Below are 18,766 nucleotides of genomic sequence, written 5' to 3' on the forward strand. Positions count from 1 at the left end.
CTCAGGAGAAAGCCCAGATATGTGGGACTTTCTTAATCCTTCTTTTGATCCTAAATTCTGTGAGGCTGTGTGACACCAGTTTCAACCTCCCCCCTCCCCGAGGCTATGTTAAAGACAGAACCTGTCCCAGAGTCTATGCCTGTATTGTCACATTTCAGGAAGAAGCAAGACACTAAGCATGCCTTCTTCTGCGTAAGTGGCAAAAAAAACCACGCAGCTGTGTCATTTATAGATGGCCTAGACAACCTGGTATCTTTATGATCAGTGGTTACCCAATCTCATTTGAACTGCCTGTATTGTTAAGGAGTTATTACAGGTGCTGCAGATGGAGTGATCAAGGTTGGAGAAGACTCACCAGAGCTGAGTACAGAGAGGTGATCACTCCCCTGCTCTGGCTGGCAACACTATTTCTGATACCAGCCAGGATGCTATTGGCCTTCTTAGGCCACCCGGGCACACTGATGGTTCATATTCACCCAAGCACTGACCAATACCCCCATGTCTGGATCCTTTACATAGTCTTCCAGTCACTCTGTCCTAGCCTGTAGTGTTTCCTGGAATTGTTGTGGCCAAAATGCACGACTTGTCACCTGGTCTTGTCTCCATCCCATTGGCTTTGGCCCAGTGATCCAGGCTGTCCAGACCCCTTGTAGGGCTTTCCTACCCCCAGGCAGATTGACACTTCCTGCCAAGTTGGCATCATCTGCAAACTTAGGGTGCACTCAGTGCCCTCATCCAGGTCATCAATAAAGATACTGAACAAGACAGGCCCCAGTTCCGTCCCCTGGGGAACACCATTCGTGACCGATCACCAACTGGATTTGACTCCATTCACCACCACTCTCTGGGCTCAGCCATCCAGGCAGTTCTTTAAGCAAAGAGTGCACCTGTCCAAGCCATGGGCTGCCAGCTCCTCCAGAATACTGCAGGAGACAGTGTCAAAGGCTTTGCTGAAATCCAGGTAGACCACATCAACAGCCTTCCCCTCATCCACCTGGAAGATCACTCAATCATAGGTGGCTTGATCCCCTGGTTGTCTTGCACATGCCATGTGATCTCCCTCAAGATGATCTGTTCCCTGGATCCTCTCTGCAACCATTCTTGTAGATGAGAGTCACACTGACAAGCCTCCAATCTTATGGTACCTCTCTGGTTGACCAGGAACACTGACAGATGATGGAAAGTGGCTTGGCTATCACCTCTGCCAGCTTCCTTAGCACCCTTAGGTGGATCCCGTCCAGCCCCATGGACTTGTGGCAGCCCAGATGGAGTAGTAGTGTCTAACCGTTTCCATTTTAATAATGGGGAATTTATTCTGCTCCCCATCCAAGACTTCCAGGTCATGGGGTAGAGGAAGAAAAATATTCTCATAGCATTTCTCCCCGGCAGTAAGGAATTCAAAACAACGCTGCAGCCCAGGTGTGTGGCATCTCTATGGCAGATCAGTGTGCAGAGCTGTCACACTGGGTTTCAAAACAAGAGCCAAACTGGTCCCAAAACTCATAATGGGCCAGCGCAAAATAGTTAGGAATGTTTTGTGGTGAATTTTTTTTCCATATATGACTTCTGCTAGACTCTTGGCTCACTGCCATTCTAAACAAAAATTCCTTTTGAAATTAAACTGAACATTCAGAGATAGATGGGTAAGACAGACCGCACTGAAAGTGCGCAAAAACAAAGGCACCAGACAAGAGCTGCTACATAATATCAAGTAAAAATGAATGACATTTAACAGATTTTTTTCACAGCATTCGTGATCCTTGATTCTCAGTCCATTACCTTTATCTTTTTAATAGAGGCTCCAAGGAATACACTTTAAATCAATTATAGTGCTCCCATTTGAAAAATGTTATGACAAAACATAGCTCAAAATATCCTTCTCCAAAACGTGGTCTATAAAGCACTCTCCCATCCAGAACAGTAAAACCCATCATTTGCTGGCAAAGAAAAATAACTTCAAGCTGAACTTGTTTCATTCTAAATAAAGATCATTGTTTTGGTATGCAGACATGTTCTTTTACTTTTGCTTTTAAAATGTGACTTTAAAGCTAGGCACTTACATAACCAATGGAAAACTTAACGGCATGCTTCTGTTGTCATGAAATGGAATTAGTGACATCTTACTCTTTACCTTAATCCGAAAAAAGTTACTTTTTTTCAATGCATCTAAATTCTGGAAGCTGCAAAGTGTTTTTTTTGGAAAATAATTAAAATTGTGTTAGTCTGTTTTTTGATTACTGGAAAAACACTGCTGGAACTAACGGTACTAGACAGACTGTAAAACATAAATGTCCACAATCAAGTTCATTTCTGCAGAGGTGGTGTTTACAGGGTAAAAACCTGTACTGAAGAACCTGAATCTGATTTGATCACTGTAGCAAAATCTAGTACAGTGATTTTTTTCCAAGGCCTAACTGAACTTGACGTGCCCAGTTCTTCAGCCATTTGAAACCAAAATATTTCACACAGATGGTGAAATACAAATGGTCCCCAGAGATGCTGCCTTGTCTTTGCAGCCTGACACTAGAAAAGACTGTAAGCACGCTGTGTCTTGTCACTCTAAGATGGAAAGTACACAAGGCAAGGAGTAGATGAAAGGTGACTGTGAAAGTGATTACAGTAAAAGAGAGCAAGGCACAGATAATTTATTAGTACCCAATGCAGCCTGCCAAGATAAGTATATGTATCTCATTTTCAAGAAAGTTTCTTGGAGACAGTTGAAATTTATGGTGGAATCTTGAGCAGCCTCAAACATGCTGAATAATTATGTTTTTCATCTATTAAACTATTTAGATCACTAAAGCACAAAGCAAAACTGAGCTCTCTGGTAGCCCCAGGAACTTACTGCAGATCTGAATGATACAAATGCCACTCCCTTTAGCATGAGAAACAACCAACTACATTATTTGAGAGGTTGGACTCCATGATCCTTATGGGTCCCTTCCAACTTGGATTATTCTATGATTCTATTTTACTACTAACAGAATAGCAGCCTGTGTGTGTTGTTCAAAGCCTTCCCATTCCAAAATTGACTTCCAGAATACCAAATTAAGATCACAGTTTGACTTCATATCTCTAAAGAGTCCAAGATCACTTAACCACAGTCAGCATATATAACTTGTGACCAAAGCTCTTCTATCAGGCAAAATATAACTCCACATCACCAAGTCATAGTTCTTTGTGCAAGACATGAAGCTTCTTCAGTAGCCTTTTAACAACAGATCAAATTTCTACAGGAACTAAGAAATAACTAACAGGAATTTCCTTCAGCTTCTGGTACAAGTTCAAAATGAACTTGTGCATCATGTTCTTTAACAAGCTTACTGCATACATTACAAAACTATCAAAATATTTCCTCAGGTAAAATCATACCTTAATGCATGCAACTTTCCTTTAAGAGAGAAAATGAGAAAGAGGGAAATGTTGCAGATATTTGTTACATATAATAAAATCCTCTAGTGAAACACAGTTATTGGTGGAGTCAATATGAGAACTCATCAGGAACTGAAATGACCTAACCTGGTTCCCGAGACTATAATGAATCACTGTTGCCTTTTTATAGAAGAAGTTTGTAATGGAAGAATCATCAAATTGTGAAAAATTATCTGCATAGCTGTGAAGGGTTAGAACTTGGCCTTAATCACACCAATAGCATATAAGCTTTACCTCTGTGTAAAAACGTTGGAACAATAGCTAACATTTAGCAATGAACTCATCAACTAAGTCAAGTTTATTCTTACTGTGATAAGGGCCCCCATGTCTCAGGTCTTCCACCAATCTCCTGTTTTCAAGGACTGTGACTGAATATCCATGCTTTGCCAGGATGCGCTGACAGAGCTGATGCTCAGTTTTGCTGTGGGCAGGAGGTGCATACAGGACTGCTCTTCTCATACGGCTTCCAAAGTACTGGAGAACAGTGTCTTCGATCTACAGCAAACAATGCAAAGACAGTGGTTCTAAGACAGCGTCTTTCAGGAGCATAATACATAGCTGTTGTTTTTCGCAAAAATACAGTAGCAAATTACAGTGACAATCTGGGAAGTATTTTTGGTGTAATAAAGAACTTCTGCCTTACATAAGGCATAAAAACAGGATGCTCCTTGTGGGAAACAGGTCACTAACATACGTAATAGTCTAGTTACTCTTCTGCAGTAAAAACACCATTAACGGATGAGATTTTCTTTTGTGAAAAGCATTTGTCTTTGGGATTGAAACATACCAACATTTAAGAGATTCAATTCAGGACTTTGTTAGTTCTTGGCAAGTTTGTGAATTTTAACCAAAAAGTAGTCAAAACTATCTCCTCCAAAAACGAAGTTATTCCATGAATTCTAATTTTAGTAAGCTAAAGTTATCTCTGGACACAGGAAATGTTACACAAACAAGGCACCACCATTTTTGCACAGAAGACCACACTGAAAAAAAGAGACAGATGTTTTAATATAAACAAAAGCATTCAAGATGTGTCCCGTTGTTTATGTGCCTGAGATGTAGTGTTCAAGTTACTCAGCAGTATGTTCACCAGCTAGCAGGCACGTCTAACTGGCAGCCCACAGGCTGCGTGCAGCCCGGCCCAGCTCACACTGCAGCTGCCTCGTGCTCCATGCCATCATAGCAGCACCTCTGCCCCTCAGGCCAGGAATACAGCTGTCACTCAGCATCAACTGAACATCAGTGTGCTGCTTAACCCCACCTCAGCAGGAAACCAGTTAGCACGCAGTGCAGCACTAACTCAAATGATGGCAAATAAGTTTATGGATTTGATACATCAGCTAAGCACGGTACTCTGAACAGCAAAAAATATGCAGCTGTGCTTTCCATTTTGATAAAAGAATTTGAAGACAGTTTTCAAGATTCATAAAAAAAATCATCAGTCTTTTATTTATTTGCAAGTCCATTTTCATTGAACATAATTATTCACGAATATTCAAATTGAATGTACAGAGTTGCAATCAAAAAATTGATCATATCTCTTTACCAAAGTTTCATAAGACTTCTCTTACCAGGGAGAAATTTCACACACTCTTTACTCATGTTAGTGTTTTTGGCAGTACATACATTTGTGAACAATTATTTTCAAGGAAGCAGTACAGGAAGGTTTTGCACTTGGGTCGAGGTAATCCCAGACATGTATACAAACTGAGAGAAGAAGTCCCTGAGAGCAGCCCTGCTGAGAAGGACTTAGGGGGCCTGGTTTATGAAAAACTTAACATGAGCCAGCACTCTAGGCTTGCAGCCCAGAAGGCTAATGACATCCTGGGTTCCATCAGAAGAGGGGTGGCCAGCAGGGCAAGGGACATGACTGTTCCCCTCTACTCTGCCCTTGTGAGGCTGCAGCTGGAGTGCTGAGTCCAAGTCTGGGGCTCCCAACACAGTAAAGATGTGACACTTTAGAAAAGGGTGCAGAGGAAGGCTGTGTTAAAGAGTTGGAGCACCTCTTCTATGAAATTAGGCAAAATGAACTGGGCTTGTTCATCCTGGAAAAGATAACGCTGCAGGGAGACCGCATTAGGATGTCTGAATATTTAAAGGGAGTTTTTAATGGTGAGGGAAATCAACTTTTTTTAAAAGGGTAGATAGGACAAGGGGGAAGGGTTTAAAATTACAGGAGGGGAGATTTAGATTTGATTTCAGAAGGAAGTTTTTTACTGAGACAGTGGTAAGATGCAGGGACAGGTTGCCTAGAGATGCTGTGGATGTTCCATCTCCGGAGTTGTTTAAGGCCAGGTTGGATGGGACCCTGGGCAATCGAGTACTTGAGTATTCCTGTGGCAGGAGGGTTGGAACTTAAAGATCCTTGAGATCCCTTCCAACCCAAACCATTCTATGATTCTGTGAAGGGTAAAATTTTATCAGAAATCTCTAATGAACACCTTAAAAGCTCACTAAGAGCTGCAACTACTGCCACAGAACCATCCTCATGCAGTACTTCCACAAAAACAGGGTCACATATCCCACTAGCTTAAAAGTTTTGTTGCTCTCTCTTTTATATATTTTAATAAAAACATTAAAAACTGAAATATGTGTTGTTGCTTATATACATTAACTATATATTTTATGAGGGCTCCTCGAAAAGTAATGAACCTGTTTTACAATGTTGGCTCACAACATCAGAGATAGATGTTGGTGGTATGGCATAGAGGATGAACCTTCCCACCATTACATGTTGTTGCCATGTGACAGATGACAGCACAGGGGCAATCTGACAAAATGGTGGACAAAATGGTGCCTGACATGGAAGAGCATATGAAGCAAAAGTTTGTCACTGAATTCTTCCATGTGGAAAAAATGGTATCCACTGACATTCATCAACGCTTGCTGAACTTTAATGGAGACCAAACAGTGGATGTACACACAGTGAGGGGTGTGTGGTGCATTTCAGCAATGACAACAGTGGGTCCTCTCCGCTGGTGATGATTTTTATGAGTACAGCATGAAGCCTCTTGTTCATTGCTGGTGAAAATGCATAACAAATGGTGGTGACAAAGTTGAAAAAGTGTTTGAGCATTTGCTCTATTAAACATTGTTATTATGTTCTCTGTATCAATTAGAGTTTTCATTGAAACAGTTAGGAGGCATTATTTTGGAGCAATCTTTGTACATGCAGCCCAAGACAATTCCTCTTCACTCAGTGTGGCCCAGGCAAGCCAAAAGGTTGGACACCCATGAGTTACAAGATGCAGTTTTAAGTTTTGCCTTGCTTCAGTTAAAGCTCCTCTATGGCAGAGAGAGCTATAAACTATTTTAGAGTGCTGAGCCTTAATGCCTCTAATCTGTTTGCGTTTTCCAGAGCTGACATCCGCTGTGGAAAAGACTGATGTAATTGATTAGAGGATCCTGAAATACAACTGATACAATGCTATCTAAGTCTTGTACATAATAATTGCTAAATGTGCAACCCCAAACTTCTCAGTCATTGAGATAAATAAATGATGATCACATGCTAGTCAGAGGAAGCACAAATAGCACATGCTGAAGTCACAGGAATTATGTTACGTAACCCTGTCAACTGTCCTCTCCTGTCCTTGCAGTATTTTTAAAATGCGTCAGTCCTGCAGTTAGCACACTGCAGTTTCCCTACCTTGACATGCTCCACTTCTTTCTCATGCACTCCTTCACCTATTATTCCTCTCCTTTTCTCTCCTTTCCGTCCCTCGGGTAACTCCAGAAGCTGCTGGCAGCGGTTCCCCTCCACTTCCTCCTCTCTCCCCCCCTGTTCCTAAACCCAGCCCTTGTCCCTGCCCCCCCCACACCACTCCCCTGTTGCCTTCTCCACAGCATTACTGCTGCATAACATTACATGCTGCGTGACCAGATGTTTCCCACTTTCCATTTCACTTGCAACATGGAAGAAAATCAGTGAAGAGAGCCACCTCCAGCTTTATTTTGCAAACAAATTCACTTTTCCATCCCACGCGTGCTGCAATGGCCAGCACTGCAGGGTGAACCAAGGACACATGAGGAGCACTAAGGAGATGCAACCCAAGACACATTTGTGTCTGGTTTCTGGCATGTGTTTGCAGCTTGCCCCACCGACACCCCTCCCCATGCAGCTGAGACTGTCTGCTTTCTGGAATGAGTCCCACCTCAGGCTTTATTGTACTCTATGTGCATCTCCCTTCACTCTCTGTTAGCATTTTTTTTTTTTTTCATTCAGCTAATAAAAGCTGCTATGAAAACATATCTGCTTAAAACAAATGGTAATAGCTTTTATTGTGAGTACCCCATGACAATTTTATTCTCCCCTGCAAGCAACATTCCTCAGGCTCTGTGCCAGCATGGCTGCTGCCTTGCAGACCACACCTGTGGTGCCAGGCCTGGGTGCCATGCGACACTGTGTGAGCAGCTCCTCCCCTTCCCACTGAAATGTGTTCTTTTCTCTCGTTTAGCAGCTGCAAATCCTTCCTTAGTGTTCCTTTGCTTTCCAGCACTGAAGTCCCCCTCTCCGCTTTCCCAACCATGAGGCTGGGGGAGGACAAACGATGCATGGAGGCCCTGTGAGCCCACGGAAGCCTCTTGTATCACTCTCACTTGTCCCATGGGAGGGGATAGGCCAGTCAGAGCCTCAGGCCATGGGTGTCTGAATCTGCCTGACAAAGGCCTGAGAGGAGGGGGAAGGCCTAGCTGGGGACAGAGCTTCCTATGCCTCAGACATTGGCCAAGAGATTCACCACTTCTAGCTGCTGGCTCTCCAAAAGAGATGATGGGATCTTTGGGACGCTGAGACAACTTGGAGCCCTCAAGTTAAAATCGTCACCTGCTGTCTAACCTACCACTGCTAAACAGTATGAAGTAGCTCACTGCCTTTTACGGTGCTTGCTTGAGATCCATGCATAGCGTTGCCAAATTTATTTCCTCTGCCCTCTCCTTTCCTTTCAGAGCTATTTGCAGTCCAGGTTAAAAGATTCACTGCGTTCTATTTTCTTCCCAAGACAGTGCAATGTAGGGAAGGTTTTTGTTGTTTTTCAGCTCCTCATTAGAGACATAGAATTTAAAACATTTTGGCCAACTTCACACTTGTAGCAGATGATTCCGTATTTTTTTTCCAAAGCTGTACATGAATTGTATTACACCGCTAGCCATGCTGATCTAGTTACATTTCCAATACTAAAGCAACAGCAGTCATGCTTCTGCACTTAAGGAGTCTGCTGGTTTTTATAAGATGTTTCTCAGTCATAAAAATGCAGTCTGGGCAGAGGGTTTGTGTAACAGAGGCAGAGTACAAAAGAGGAAAATAAGTTATTCCCATATTTTCACATTTTATGGTCCTGATTATTTTTAATTTTTTTTTAAATTCATATAACTTTAATGTGCATCAGGCTTAGAAAAAAAAAAGTTTGATAACATTTTAAATATTTAGGTGTTAAATGGCAAATGCTTTAATACTCAAACCATTTTGTTTCCTCTTCTTCAGTTTGAAATTTCAAACTATTTGTTATCATTTCAGTTTACAACAGAGTCAGTACACCTATGTGGAAGGGATTGGCGATGAATTCCTATGCTCTTCACATTACCAAGAGAAAAATGTGGCTGTCTTCACTGAAATTAATGACGCTTTACGGCAAAGATGAGATTTGCCATATGATACAGGATAAGATGTTCGTCCACTTTGACATGATATAACTGCTGTTACAACAGCTTGCAAACCGTTGTCCTTAGCTAAGTGGCTGACCTCATTTTAGTGCAATTGGCTGTTACACAGATGACCTACAGCCTTAGCAACTCGTCTAAGGAAACATGATGGACTCTCTGGAGCATATAAAAATGCATGAAAATGAATGTTTTAATTTTGTTTTCAGTTTACAGAATAACTTAAAAAAAAAAAAAAAAAGCAAACTTTTTTTACAAAAACCTATCTATATAAATGCAAGATTCCTCTGAGGTCTTAACAAACTAGATCAGCAGCTAAATTGCTAAATTTACATAATGAAAATGTTCAAGAGTTACTTGACTATTCTTCTTGGACTGAAAACAGACATCTACTACCTGAGCTGTACTTCCTAGTTTTGTCTACCTGCAAGTTTCACATCACTATGACGTTCTCTGTTGAAGAGAAAATGTTTTGTCATGTTCCTTTAAACAAGTTTATCCACCTCTAGGTTACAAATGTAAAAAGACAGAATAAGTTTTATTAGTCTTTGAATCATTCCTGTATTTTACAGAATTTCTGGTTTGCTCTAAAAATCCAGAATTTGGTCAGTAATTGAGTCCTACAATATGTAATTACTGTTGTTTTGGCCAAGAAGAAAATAGCAAAGATATTTCAAATTGAGGGGAGAAAAGCAGTTTCTTGGCATTTTTTTTTTTTTCAGATTCCAAAAAGGTTGCATAATTACATAAATATTGATGCATTTTCTCTGCCTGGCAAGGAAGCAAATATACAGTCTGAAATCTTGCCATATAATTTCATTGACCATCGCTTCAACTGCAGAAACAAAATTCTTCTTCCTAAAATAAGGGTTCATCTCATGTTCTCCTTAAAAACTGTGAAACATTTCAGCTACCCAGTTCTGATGGGGTTAGCCCCTGTGTCAGTGACAGGCAGCCTTTCTTACAACAAGCTTGCCACTGCTGTGATGGCTTTGTCCAACAGCTTCAAACATTTTGACTTCAATTTACTTTTACCCTACTGCTTTCTACAGGTACTGCCCCCTCCCTGGAAGCATTCAAGGCCAGGCTGGATGTGGGGCTTCGAACAACCCTGTCCAGTGGGAGGTATTCCTATCCTACAGCAGGGGTGCTGGAACTAGATGATCTTAAAGATCCAACCCAAACCACTCTATGATTCTGTGATTCTCCAAAAATATACATGACCAACTATGCAGAATGAAGGCCCTTAACAAGAAAAGCGAGTACAGAAGAAATACTACGAAAGAGAACCAGTCTTCCATAAGAAACACCAGCATTATTAGTATATATTTACAGGTAGAGCTCAAATTTCTACTTAGCTAGCAAAGGCACCTTCATTGCTAAATACTGCCAGGCACAACTTCATTTCCATAAATTTCCATGAGTAGTACTCCAGAGGCACAATCATGCTAATATTATCTAACAATAAGAATGATAGTAACTTAGAATGTGGTTCTAAAGCCCCTAAGTGGTTCATTTACAAAACTGTGCAGACCTTTATTAATTCCAAATGTGACTTTTAAATTCTTTTTCATGCTTGCACGAAAGCTTACAGAAATAGTAAGCTCGTTCATACTACTGTTGTATTTGGAGTGCATATAGCCCCTTTATCAGGAATTCCCAAAGAAGTTAATTTCCTGCCTGGAGGACACTTATATGTGTTGCCTTTATTATTCTGTTAGATTTCCTAATAAGAAAGGACTGGGTTGTAGAATAAAATGGTTGGAATGTTATTCTCCTTCCAATTGTTTGCTGAGAAAATACAGAACAAGCAGCTAAATCATTGGCACTATGACGGCTGGTGTCTGATGACTTCAGAAATCTAGGAGAAAAACTGGAGTTATTTGTACCGTCATCACAGCACTCTGGGCTAGAAGTACAGAACTCAGTTTTAAGAATGCCTTTGCTTATGATTGCATGTAGACTGGCATCAACTACTTTGTGCTGGGAACAAATGATGAGCCAAATCCTACCAACACAGCAAAACAGATGATTTTAAGGACAGGAGTCCATCGAAGCACATGAGCAAGATTCCCTCCATTTCCTCCCTCCACTTGCTGCTGATGCATCTTTCTCAAAGTTTTCTTCCTGTAAAGTCTCCACCCTGCCCCTCCTTCCTGACTGCTACCACAATAGATTTGCCCTTTATCACCAAAATATCTCTAGCTATTTGCACAGTAAAAAAATAGCCATTTCCTTAGTGCCTCTTGCAATTTTACACTGAAAAGGGAGGGAAAAATGTTCTGCTTTCTTAGTGCGCAATGTGGTATCACTCCAAGGAAACCACTTGCTGATACAGTACCATCTGTCAATTGCTTTCTGCCAACTGAGGTTCATACTAGCAAAGTTTTCCACCTCATTTTCTCTTTTGTAAAGAGTTCTTTTTAAAAGTTTTTCTTGAAAGGATTATTTTTCACTTACTGCTTTCTAAAAAATGGATGTCCTTTTAAAGATAAAATTTATTTCTAAAATACGTAAAACCTTATTATGTATAACATAATGTTTTCTGTTCAGAGCTCTCAAGACACTCGACTTCTGCGTAACAACAGAAATCACCCCTACTCATTTTATTACCTAGCTTAACTTCTTCTTCACATTTACATTTCAAAAGTTCCTACCAGCTTTGTCTTCTTTTCTCACCACTTCTGTACCTGCTTCCCTTTCTCCTCCCCAATGCAAGTTTCTTCCATGCACAACCTGCCCTCCAAGGATGCTTGTAATTCACAGCTACAGTTCTTCACTCCACTTCCCTCACTTGCCCCAACCAATGCCTTCTTTCCCTGTGCTTTGTTCCACAACATCCCTCCCCTGTCCCCTTCCTTACTAATCACACTGACTGAAGTATATTCCATGCAGAATAACAATAGAAAAAGAGACTCTAATGCCTTTAGAAAATGAAATTCATCAGATTTGCTTTCAAATGCTTGCATTAAGGACCATGGAATTATACCTTTATTTACATTAACTAGAAAGTCGGGACTCCTGACTCTGACTAGGAAGAGTACCACTCAAGGAAAGAAGAATATTCCACTCTAGATGTCCAAAGTTATGGTAACAATTTATCTGTTCCTCACTCCTGGTTGTACCTTTTAGATCCTAGCCTGATAACCTACGTAAGATGCTCAACAGAATCCTCCTATAGATCTCACTATTTGTATTCCTCACCCCCCAACAAAGCACCTCAGAGATACAGTCACATTAGCTTTCATAACACTCACTCACAGCAAATTATACCCTAACAGAAATGTAGAGACAGCTTTTTTTCAATCTGCTTCTTATCTTTCATTGGTTGAGAAGCCAGCCTTATCCACTCATTAAATTCTCATTTAATCAGCTGCTTCTCATTTGTTTACTTTTATTCCTTAGGTGGTCCTAAACAGACAGGAAATGTGATGCAATGATGTGAGTATCCACGAAATAATCTCCAAGACCCATCTTAAAATCTTCACTCTCTTTTATATGCTGGGGTGTTTAGAGAACTAGCATGCTGAAAATGTGCCTAGGACATGAGCAATGCTGTTTCACTGCCTCCTTGTAATAGCAGAGGTACTATGTCTAACTAGGCAAAACATACTGCTGCGCAGAGACACCTAAGTTGGCCTAGGCTGATTTAATTCAGAGAGTGGAAATGCAGCTGTGACCAGTTAATTAGAAGTGAGAAGTAGCTGAGAAGGAGAGCTAGAGCACTGTAATGAATTTTACATCTGTTTGCTACCAGAGGTATTTCTGATATGGTACTGCATCACACAAACCTATACTCCAGGCTTTTCTTGTTTGTTTGTTTTTTTTTTGCTGATAGCAGTTTAGACACTCCAGCATCAGTTCTCCTCATTGCTGGTAAATATGTTGTGATGTAGGAGGTAAGAGTCACTGGCTGAACCTAAGGACGGCTTGAAGCTGGATGTGCTGGCTTCCTGTCACACCTTTACTACTCAAGGGTCACCACAATAATTCTGTTCCTCATGCTACACATATTAGCATTTAATTTTATACTAGTACTATACTACTAGTAGATGTTGATCTTTGTTCATGAGAAAACAAGGCTGTGAAATCAGCTCTCTAGCAGCTTTTTAAAATCCTGTAATGTGTGATACTTAACAGAGAAGTACCATCAGCTCATTCAGGTTTTCCAGACCATAAATGAAATCTACATTTTTGCAGTTTAATAAAGGTTTGCAATATGTACCTAACGGTAATGGCTCCATCCCAGGGTATCTTGCACATAGTTAAAAACATATTTACAGACCAAATTGGCAATTTTCAGTTGAAAATCTGCAAAGCTGCAGTTTTCTTCATCTTCCTGCAGTGGCTCATAAAAGGTGCCAGCTTTTTCTTTTCCCTTTTTGAAACAGTTGTGCAGTGCGTACCCTAAAGGGAGATATTATCAGATTTTGGAAGGGATTTTGCACAGGCAGTAACAATCATCACCAAATTCTCACATCAGCCTCCATACAATACTGACTGCTTCTCTGAAGGAAGCAGGAATTAAACCTGCTCTTCCCCAGTCAGAGGAGATTCAGTCATAAGATGCTATGGCTCAAAATCCAGGAGCACTGCATATTATCTAAGCAATATTATCTTCAGCAGGGTCTTCTATTCCTTAGAACTTCTTATTAATGAAAATCTATTTCATAAAACATGTTTCAGTATTTCCTTTAAGTTACTGTATAAATGTACAAAAGATAATTTTCAGTGAGTAACTTTGGGCTAGTCACTGAACAAGAATACAAACGTGACTCGTTAACTAAACATGTGAATAATTTTTAGACTATATTTTAGAGTATTTCTCCTGATTCAAAGATGAAGATTTAAACCAGGGCTGCAATGAAAACTTGTTTCCAGCTAGCTACTGCGGGTAGCCACATGACTGTAAAATAAAACACTGAGAAGCTTCAACCATTACATCTGTCCTAAATGTGGGCTGGGTATCCAGTAAAATCAAGCAAGATAACATTTTGGCTGTTTGAATAAGCAGTTGGTGAAAATACACAGTTCAAGGACACAGTGTCAAAACAAAGTGGAAGAGATTTTGGGAGATGTTTGTCTTTTCTGTTCCCTGAGATGATTATTCAGCCCACACAACCAATGGAGTATTCTCTGAAAACAGCGAGCAACTCAGAGTAACATCCCAACATATGCAAAGCATTTTGTTCATAGTGCTCTAGAGGAAACTTTCAAGACAAACAGGGAGCCAGCTATGGGTGGTCTTTGGAATGTGAAGAGGAATGTTTCAGTGTAGCACAGGCTTGGAAAACATACCTACAAGGGCTAACATACACGTTTAAATCTGTGCTCCAGGTTCAACATGTGTGTGAGTGACATCCAACCAGGCATGCTGGAGGGCAGTAAGCACAGCGCGCTGCATGAACATAAGCTTTCTTCTCACTTCAAACAGCCAGCAAACCTAGTTCGAGTCAATCTGCATTTCCCTTCAGACCAATTGGAAAATAGGCGTTACAGATAGTTTCAGCTAAAAAAACATACAAGCAAAGTTTTGTCATTTATCCACCAGTTCTTACAGAGTCTAGAAATTCTCTTTGCTGTGACACAAGTGAAGAGGAATGGACTGTGTCAAAAGTGGCATTATGATGAAACTCATGCTGTCATATATGCTTACTTCCCTCTAAGGTTTTGTACTTCATGTCGCACTGAATAAATACGTGTCTTGACCTGGAGTACTAAAGGGTCATTAACATGAAATTATGACAGATGCAATAGAGAGTAGATTTCTGCTACTCAAAAGAAAAATCTCTTTGACCTTTACATGAAAAAAAATCCATTTTTTAAGACTTAAGGTTAAAGAGTACATGCCAAAGTTATTTTGTAGATCTGCTTTTCATTGTTGCAGAAGATGCTCTCCTAAAATGAATATTGCTGACCTTGAACCCTATCAGCCTTCTCAATCTGCCTGTATTCTTAGAAACTTTAACTTCTTTATATGGAAACTGTCTATAATCTGGGATGTCACAGATTTAAGTTTATAGTCCTGATACAGTTGTACATAAAATGCCAGCGTCAATGATGATGTTACAGGGAGGTCTCTGCTGCACGATTAGCAACACTCTGTAGGACTGAAGAAAACCTGAAACATTTGTGCTAATGCTGATCACAGATTCCAGAGTAAAAATAACTGCCTTGGTCTGGAACATTTAACAAACCACATTTTCCAACTAAAATAACAGCATCTGAATTTGTTAGGCTTAATACCCATCCTAGGAACTCTGTGTAAGTTAAACAGGAGGCCAGGCAACCTAAGGACAGAGGAGAATTTGTGGGATGATTCCAAAGTAAATTGCATGATTTGAAAATGTGGCAAGCGCTTAAAAAAAAAAAAAATAAAATCAGTTAAAAGTAGCTTTCCAGCATAATTTCAGTCAAGTTCAAAACTGACTGGCAGATAACTTTAACATGAGGCAACTACTGCTTTGCAGCTAGTAGCCGCAGACCATTTCATGAAATCCCACTGGCTTGTGATTTATGTGCGCGTGCTAGAAAGCCTCTGACCCGATTCCTAAAGCCAAAATAAAGTATGGCCTGTGCAGCAAACTGGAATCTCCCTGGAGCCACAGAGTAACGCTGTGCTTCAGTCAAAGACTCAGGATTCATGATTGCAACACCACACCGAGGAGCTGGTAATGGAGACGTGCTTGCACATATGTCGCTGTCATATCATACATTTGTTTGTACACAGAGCTCAGACTTCCAAGCTCAGGTTAATTTTAGCTGGACTCGTATGATCCTATCAGACCCCTCATCCCTCACTGTGTTAATTATTGCTCAGCACTCTCTGCCAGCTGACTTACCTTTTTCAATGTGTGTGAATCACTGATGGGGAAGAAGCAGCGTGTGTCGCTGGCTGCAACCTCCTTGTATCTTCCTTGCCGTGTTTTACTCTGTTTGTTCGGGGAGATCCCATTAACAACTGCTGAAAGGAAGCTGTTGGTCATGAGGGGAGTCAGGGTCTGGCAGAACAGGCAGACGGCCACCACCAGGGCCAGGAGGAAGGGGCGAGGGCGACAGAGCCTGCGGCACCTGGGGCCGTGCCCACAAACCATGGCCAGTGTGCTGTCCTCACTCCACCCTTGGCCACATTGCAGATGCAGTAGCCATGTCCTGACAGGGTAAAAATGCCAAAGCGGGCTTTATCCAAAGCTATGGAGGACTTTCCCCATTCCTGCTGCTGAGAGCTTTCCTGGTGCCTGGCAAGAAGTCACCGCGTCCAGAAGAACAGGGTCCTGTGAACTGCCCTCCCATGGGGCTGTGGGAACAACCTGTGGGAAAGAACAAAAGTGAGAAGCAGCACGCCATGGCGCATGGGGTGCTCTGCTTGGAGCTGTGCCGACCTCCATGCACCAGGAGGACAGACCTGGTGGCAGGCAGGTGGGCAGAGGGGATCCGCAGCTCCAGCCTCGCGGCAGGAACTGCTCAGCCAGATAGCATCTAAGAATGCAAGAGGTTAAAGCTTAACATGCTCTGTCCATGGCCAAAAAGAGTAAGAGAGTGTACCAACCTCTTGAACAATCGTTTGCTGTTTTTTCTCTCTCGCATTCTCAATTCCCACTTTGTTTTTATAGTTCCTTTCGGTCCGGTCCCTTTAAATTGCCTCTTTCCTGTCAGTACGCACAGACCTCACTCTAAAAGCGATCAATTATCTAAAACCTGACAGACTACAAAGATTTTCCCTTGCATTTTGTTTCATCCAGATTGTGAGTTCAAAGTTACGCTTACTTACTCAGCTCTTATCCCGTTAGAAGTTTTCCATTCCCCTCTAATGGGCTGCTGATTAAAACCACTTGGTTGGAGCCTGGCTCATGATCCCAGCTCGTCTCACACACTCCGAGGCAGGCACACGCACATACACACACCATCTGAAGCCAGTTGGACCACAGACTTCATATAAATAAAGGCTGGACTGCTTGGAGGGTGGGGCTAAGCGAGCTCAGCTCGGGGCAGGCTCGGGGCTGGAGACGCAGCCCTGCAGCGGGTGGGGAACCAGAGGTGTCCTGCTTGCTGTGTGCCTCCAAAATACCGGCACTGCAATTTTTAGAAAACTGCTGTTACAGCAGTCGGGCTAATTGAAACCAGAAAAATATCTCCAAGGCAGAAGAAATCTGAGCAGCACCTGCAGTATTTTACTCCAAATTAACCAAAATGTTGCAAAAGGAAGCAGGTTTGCTTGGATGTGTCACTGGCGAAGAAGTTGTCAGTACTTTTCCATAGTAGATACGCTAGCTCGTAGCAGAGTATAAATAAAACTTCTTACTAATGTTAAGGAGGGAAAGAAAGGAAGGCAGGCAAAAATAATCCAATGAGAGCACTTTGTATCTCAGCTGCAGAAGGTCTTAGTTACTACTTCCCCCTGCTGACATGGGACAGGGACGAGACAGATGGGAACAGTTGAAGAACTCTGTTATCTTTACAAACCTAAACTTCTCAAACAATCGAGTTCCTTTAGCTAAAAATATCTGTGTGCACGTCATCTCTGTTATCCTGCATCCTTAGTTATTTTTGAAGAGTTCTTCCTACACTGCCTCATGTATAAGAAATGGCAGATGCTAAATTGTGATATCCCTGGGCCAATCTACACAAAGTAAGAGCAGCAGCATTAGCAAGTCAGAGGTCTATATACAGCAATGAGAGCAGAGCATGGATTTGTTTCAAGTGCTGCTATTTATTCATCTTTCCTATCTTCTTTTCTTCCAAGCTAAAACTGTCAATTTGCATATATAAAAGTGCCACAGAAGTGATTCAGTACCTCACGCAGAACCTCAGCTGGCACAGGCATTGCATTTTAGCATTCTGTCTGGGGCTGTCTTGTATAAATTACAGGGTTTTTAGGTTATCCTGGGCAGGAAAGGGGTACAAAACCTGCTGGTACCCTCCAGTGATAGACGCTTTCCATCCACCCAGAAGATGCCATTTCAGCTCTGTAGGAATCCCCTGCTTGTGCTTCTTCTCCCAGCACACCAGCTCCCACCCTCTGGCCCTGCTGCTGCCAGCCTGTGCTGCAGAGCCTATGATGAGCCAGCAAACTGGGCCAGTGGCTGCATCCATGCCATACAATGGAGAGGCACCCGGGGAGCTGGTGCACTCAGAGGAGCTCTGCAGAGACACTGCAGGCAGTCTGGGAATCACGGGACCCCATTTGTGGAGGAGAAGCACAGCAGAGTTGCTTTACTGTTGCTTTACTCTCGTAAGAGTTTGCCCTGTGGCGCACTCTGCTTTCTGGGTCTAGAACCCTCAGCTGTGTAGGTGGCATTTGTACAGTTGTGAGCTTCTCCCAGCTTTCTAGTGAGGGGATTTGTCAGAGTTTTCCATGCTATTGCTAGAAGACTTGACAAAAATAGCTTGATAAAGATTAAAGGCTGCTTAATGGCATGGACCCCACAGTCCCTTGCAGCAGTCCTGCATGAGAACAAAGTAATTGTCTCTTCTCCCTCTGCTCCTTCAGCAGCCTGGCAGATAACTCTGTGCTCCCTCCAGCCTGACCTAATTTCCCCCTGTTCAGTTAATAACTGGAGGCTTTAAGCCCACGTTTTCCCCAGCATCTCAGAGGCACTTCATCCATCCTGCAACTCCTAGATTACTGAAAGGCTCCAGGTTTTCAGAGCAAGCTGGCAGGTTTTTCTCATTTATT

General features: G+C 41.9%; 1 protein-coding gene across 3 annotated transcripts in view; it reads right to left on the bottom strand.

Annotated features, from left to right (window-relative positions):
• The window catches only part of CPED1 (cadherin like and PC-esterase domain containing 1), a 144,513-nt gene extending 127,496 nt beyond the window's left edge, over nt 1-17,017 (bottom strand). For 2 of the 3 annotated variants that reach the window (XR_006179194.1, XM_042872374.1), the window contains exons 1-3: nt 16,862-17,017; nt 15,933-16,400; nt 3,741-3,927 (exon numbers count right to left, since the gene is read on the bottom strand). Coding sequence is in view for 2 of the 3 variants with exons in the window: in XM_042872374.1 (XP_042728308.1) it covers nt 3,741-3,927; nt 15,933-16,184 (439 nt within the window). In the remaining variant the exon portion in view is untranslated. The remainder of the gene's footprint in view (nt 1-3,740; nt 3,928-15,932; nt 16,401-16,861) is intronic. The other variant, XM_042872373.1, reaches the window with a different exon arrangement.
• Between the last annotated feature and the right edge of the window lie 1,749 nt (nt 17,018-18,766).

Source organism: Lagopus leucura, unplaced genomic scaffold (genome assembly GCF_019238085.1).
Source record: "Lagopus leucura isolate 7727_CA_CO unplaced genomic scaffold, USGS_WTPT01 Super-Scaffold_100008, whole genome shotgun sequence".
Taxonomy (NCBI): Eukaryota; Metazoa; Chordata; class Aves; order Galliformes; family Phasianidae; genus Lagopus; species Lagopus leucura.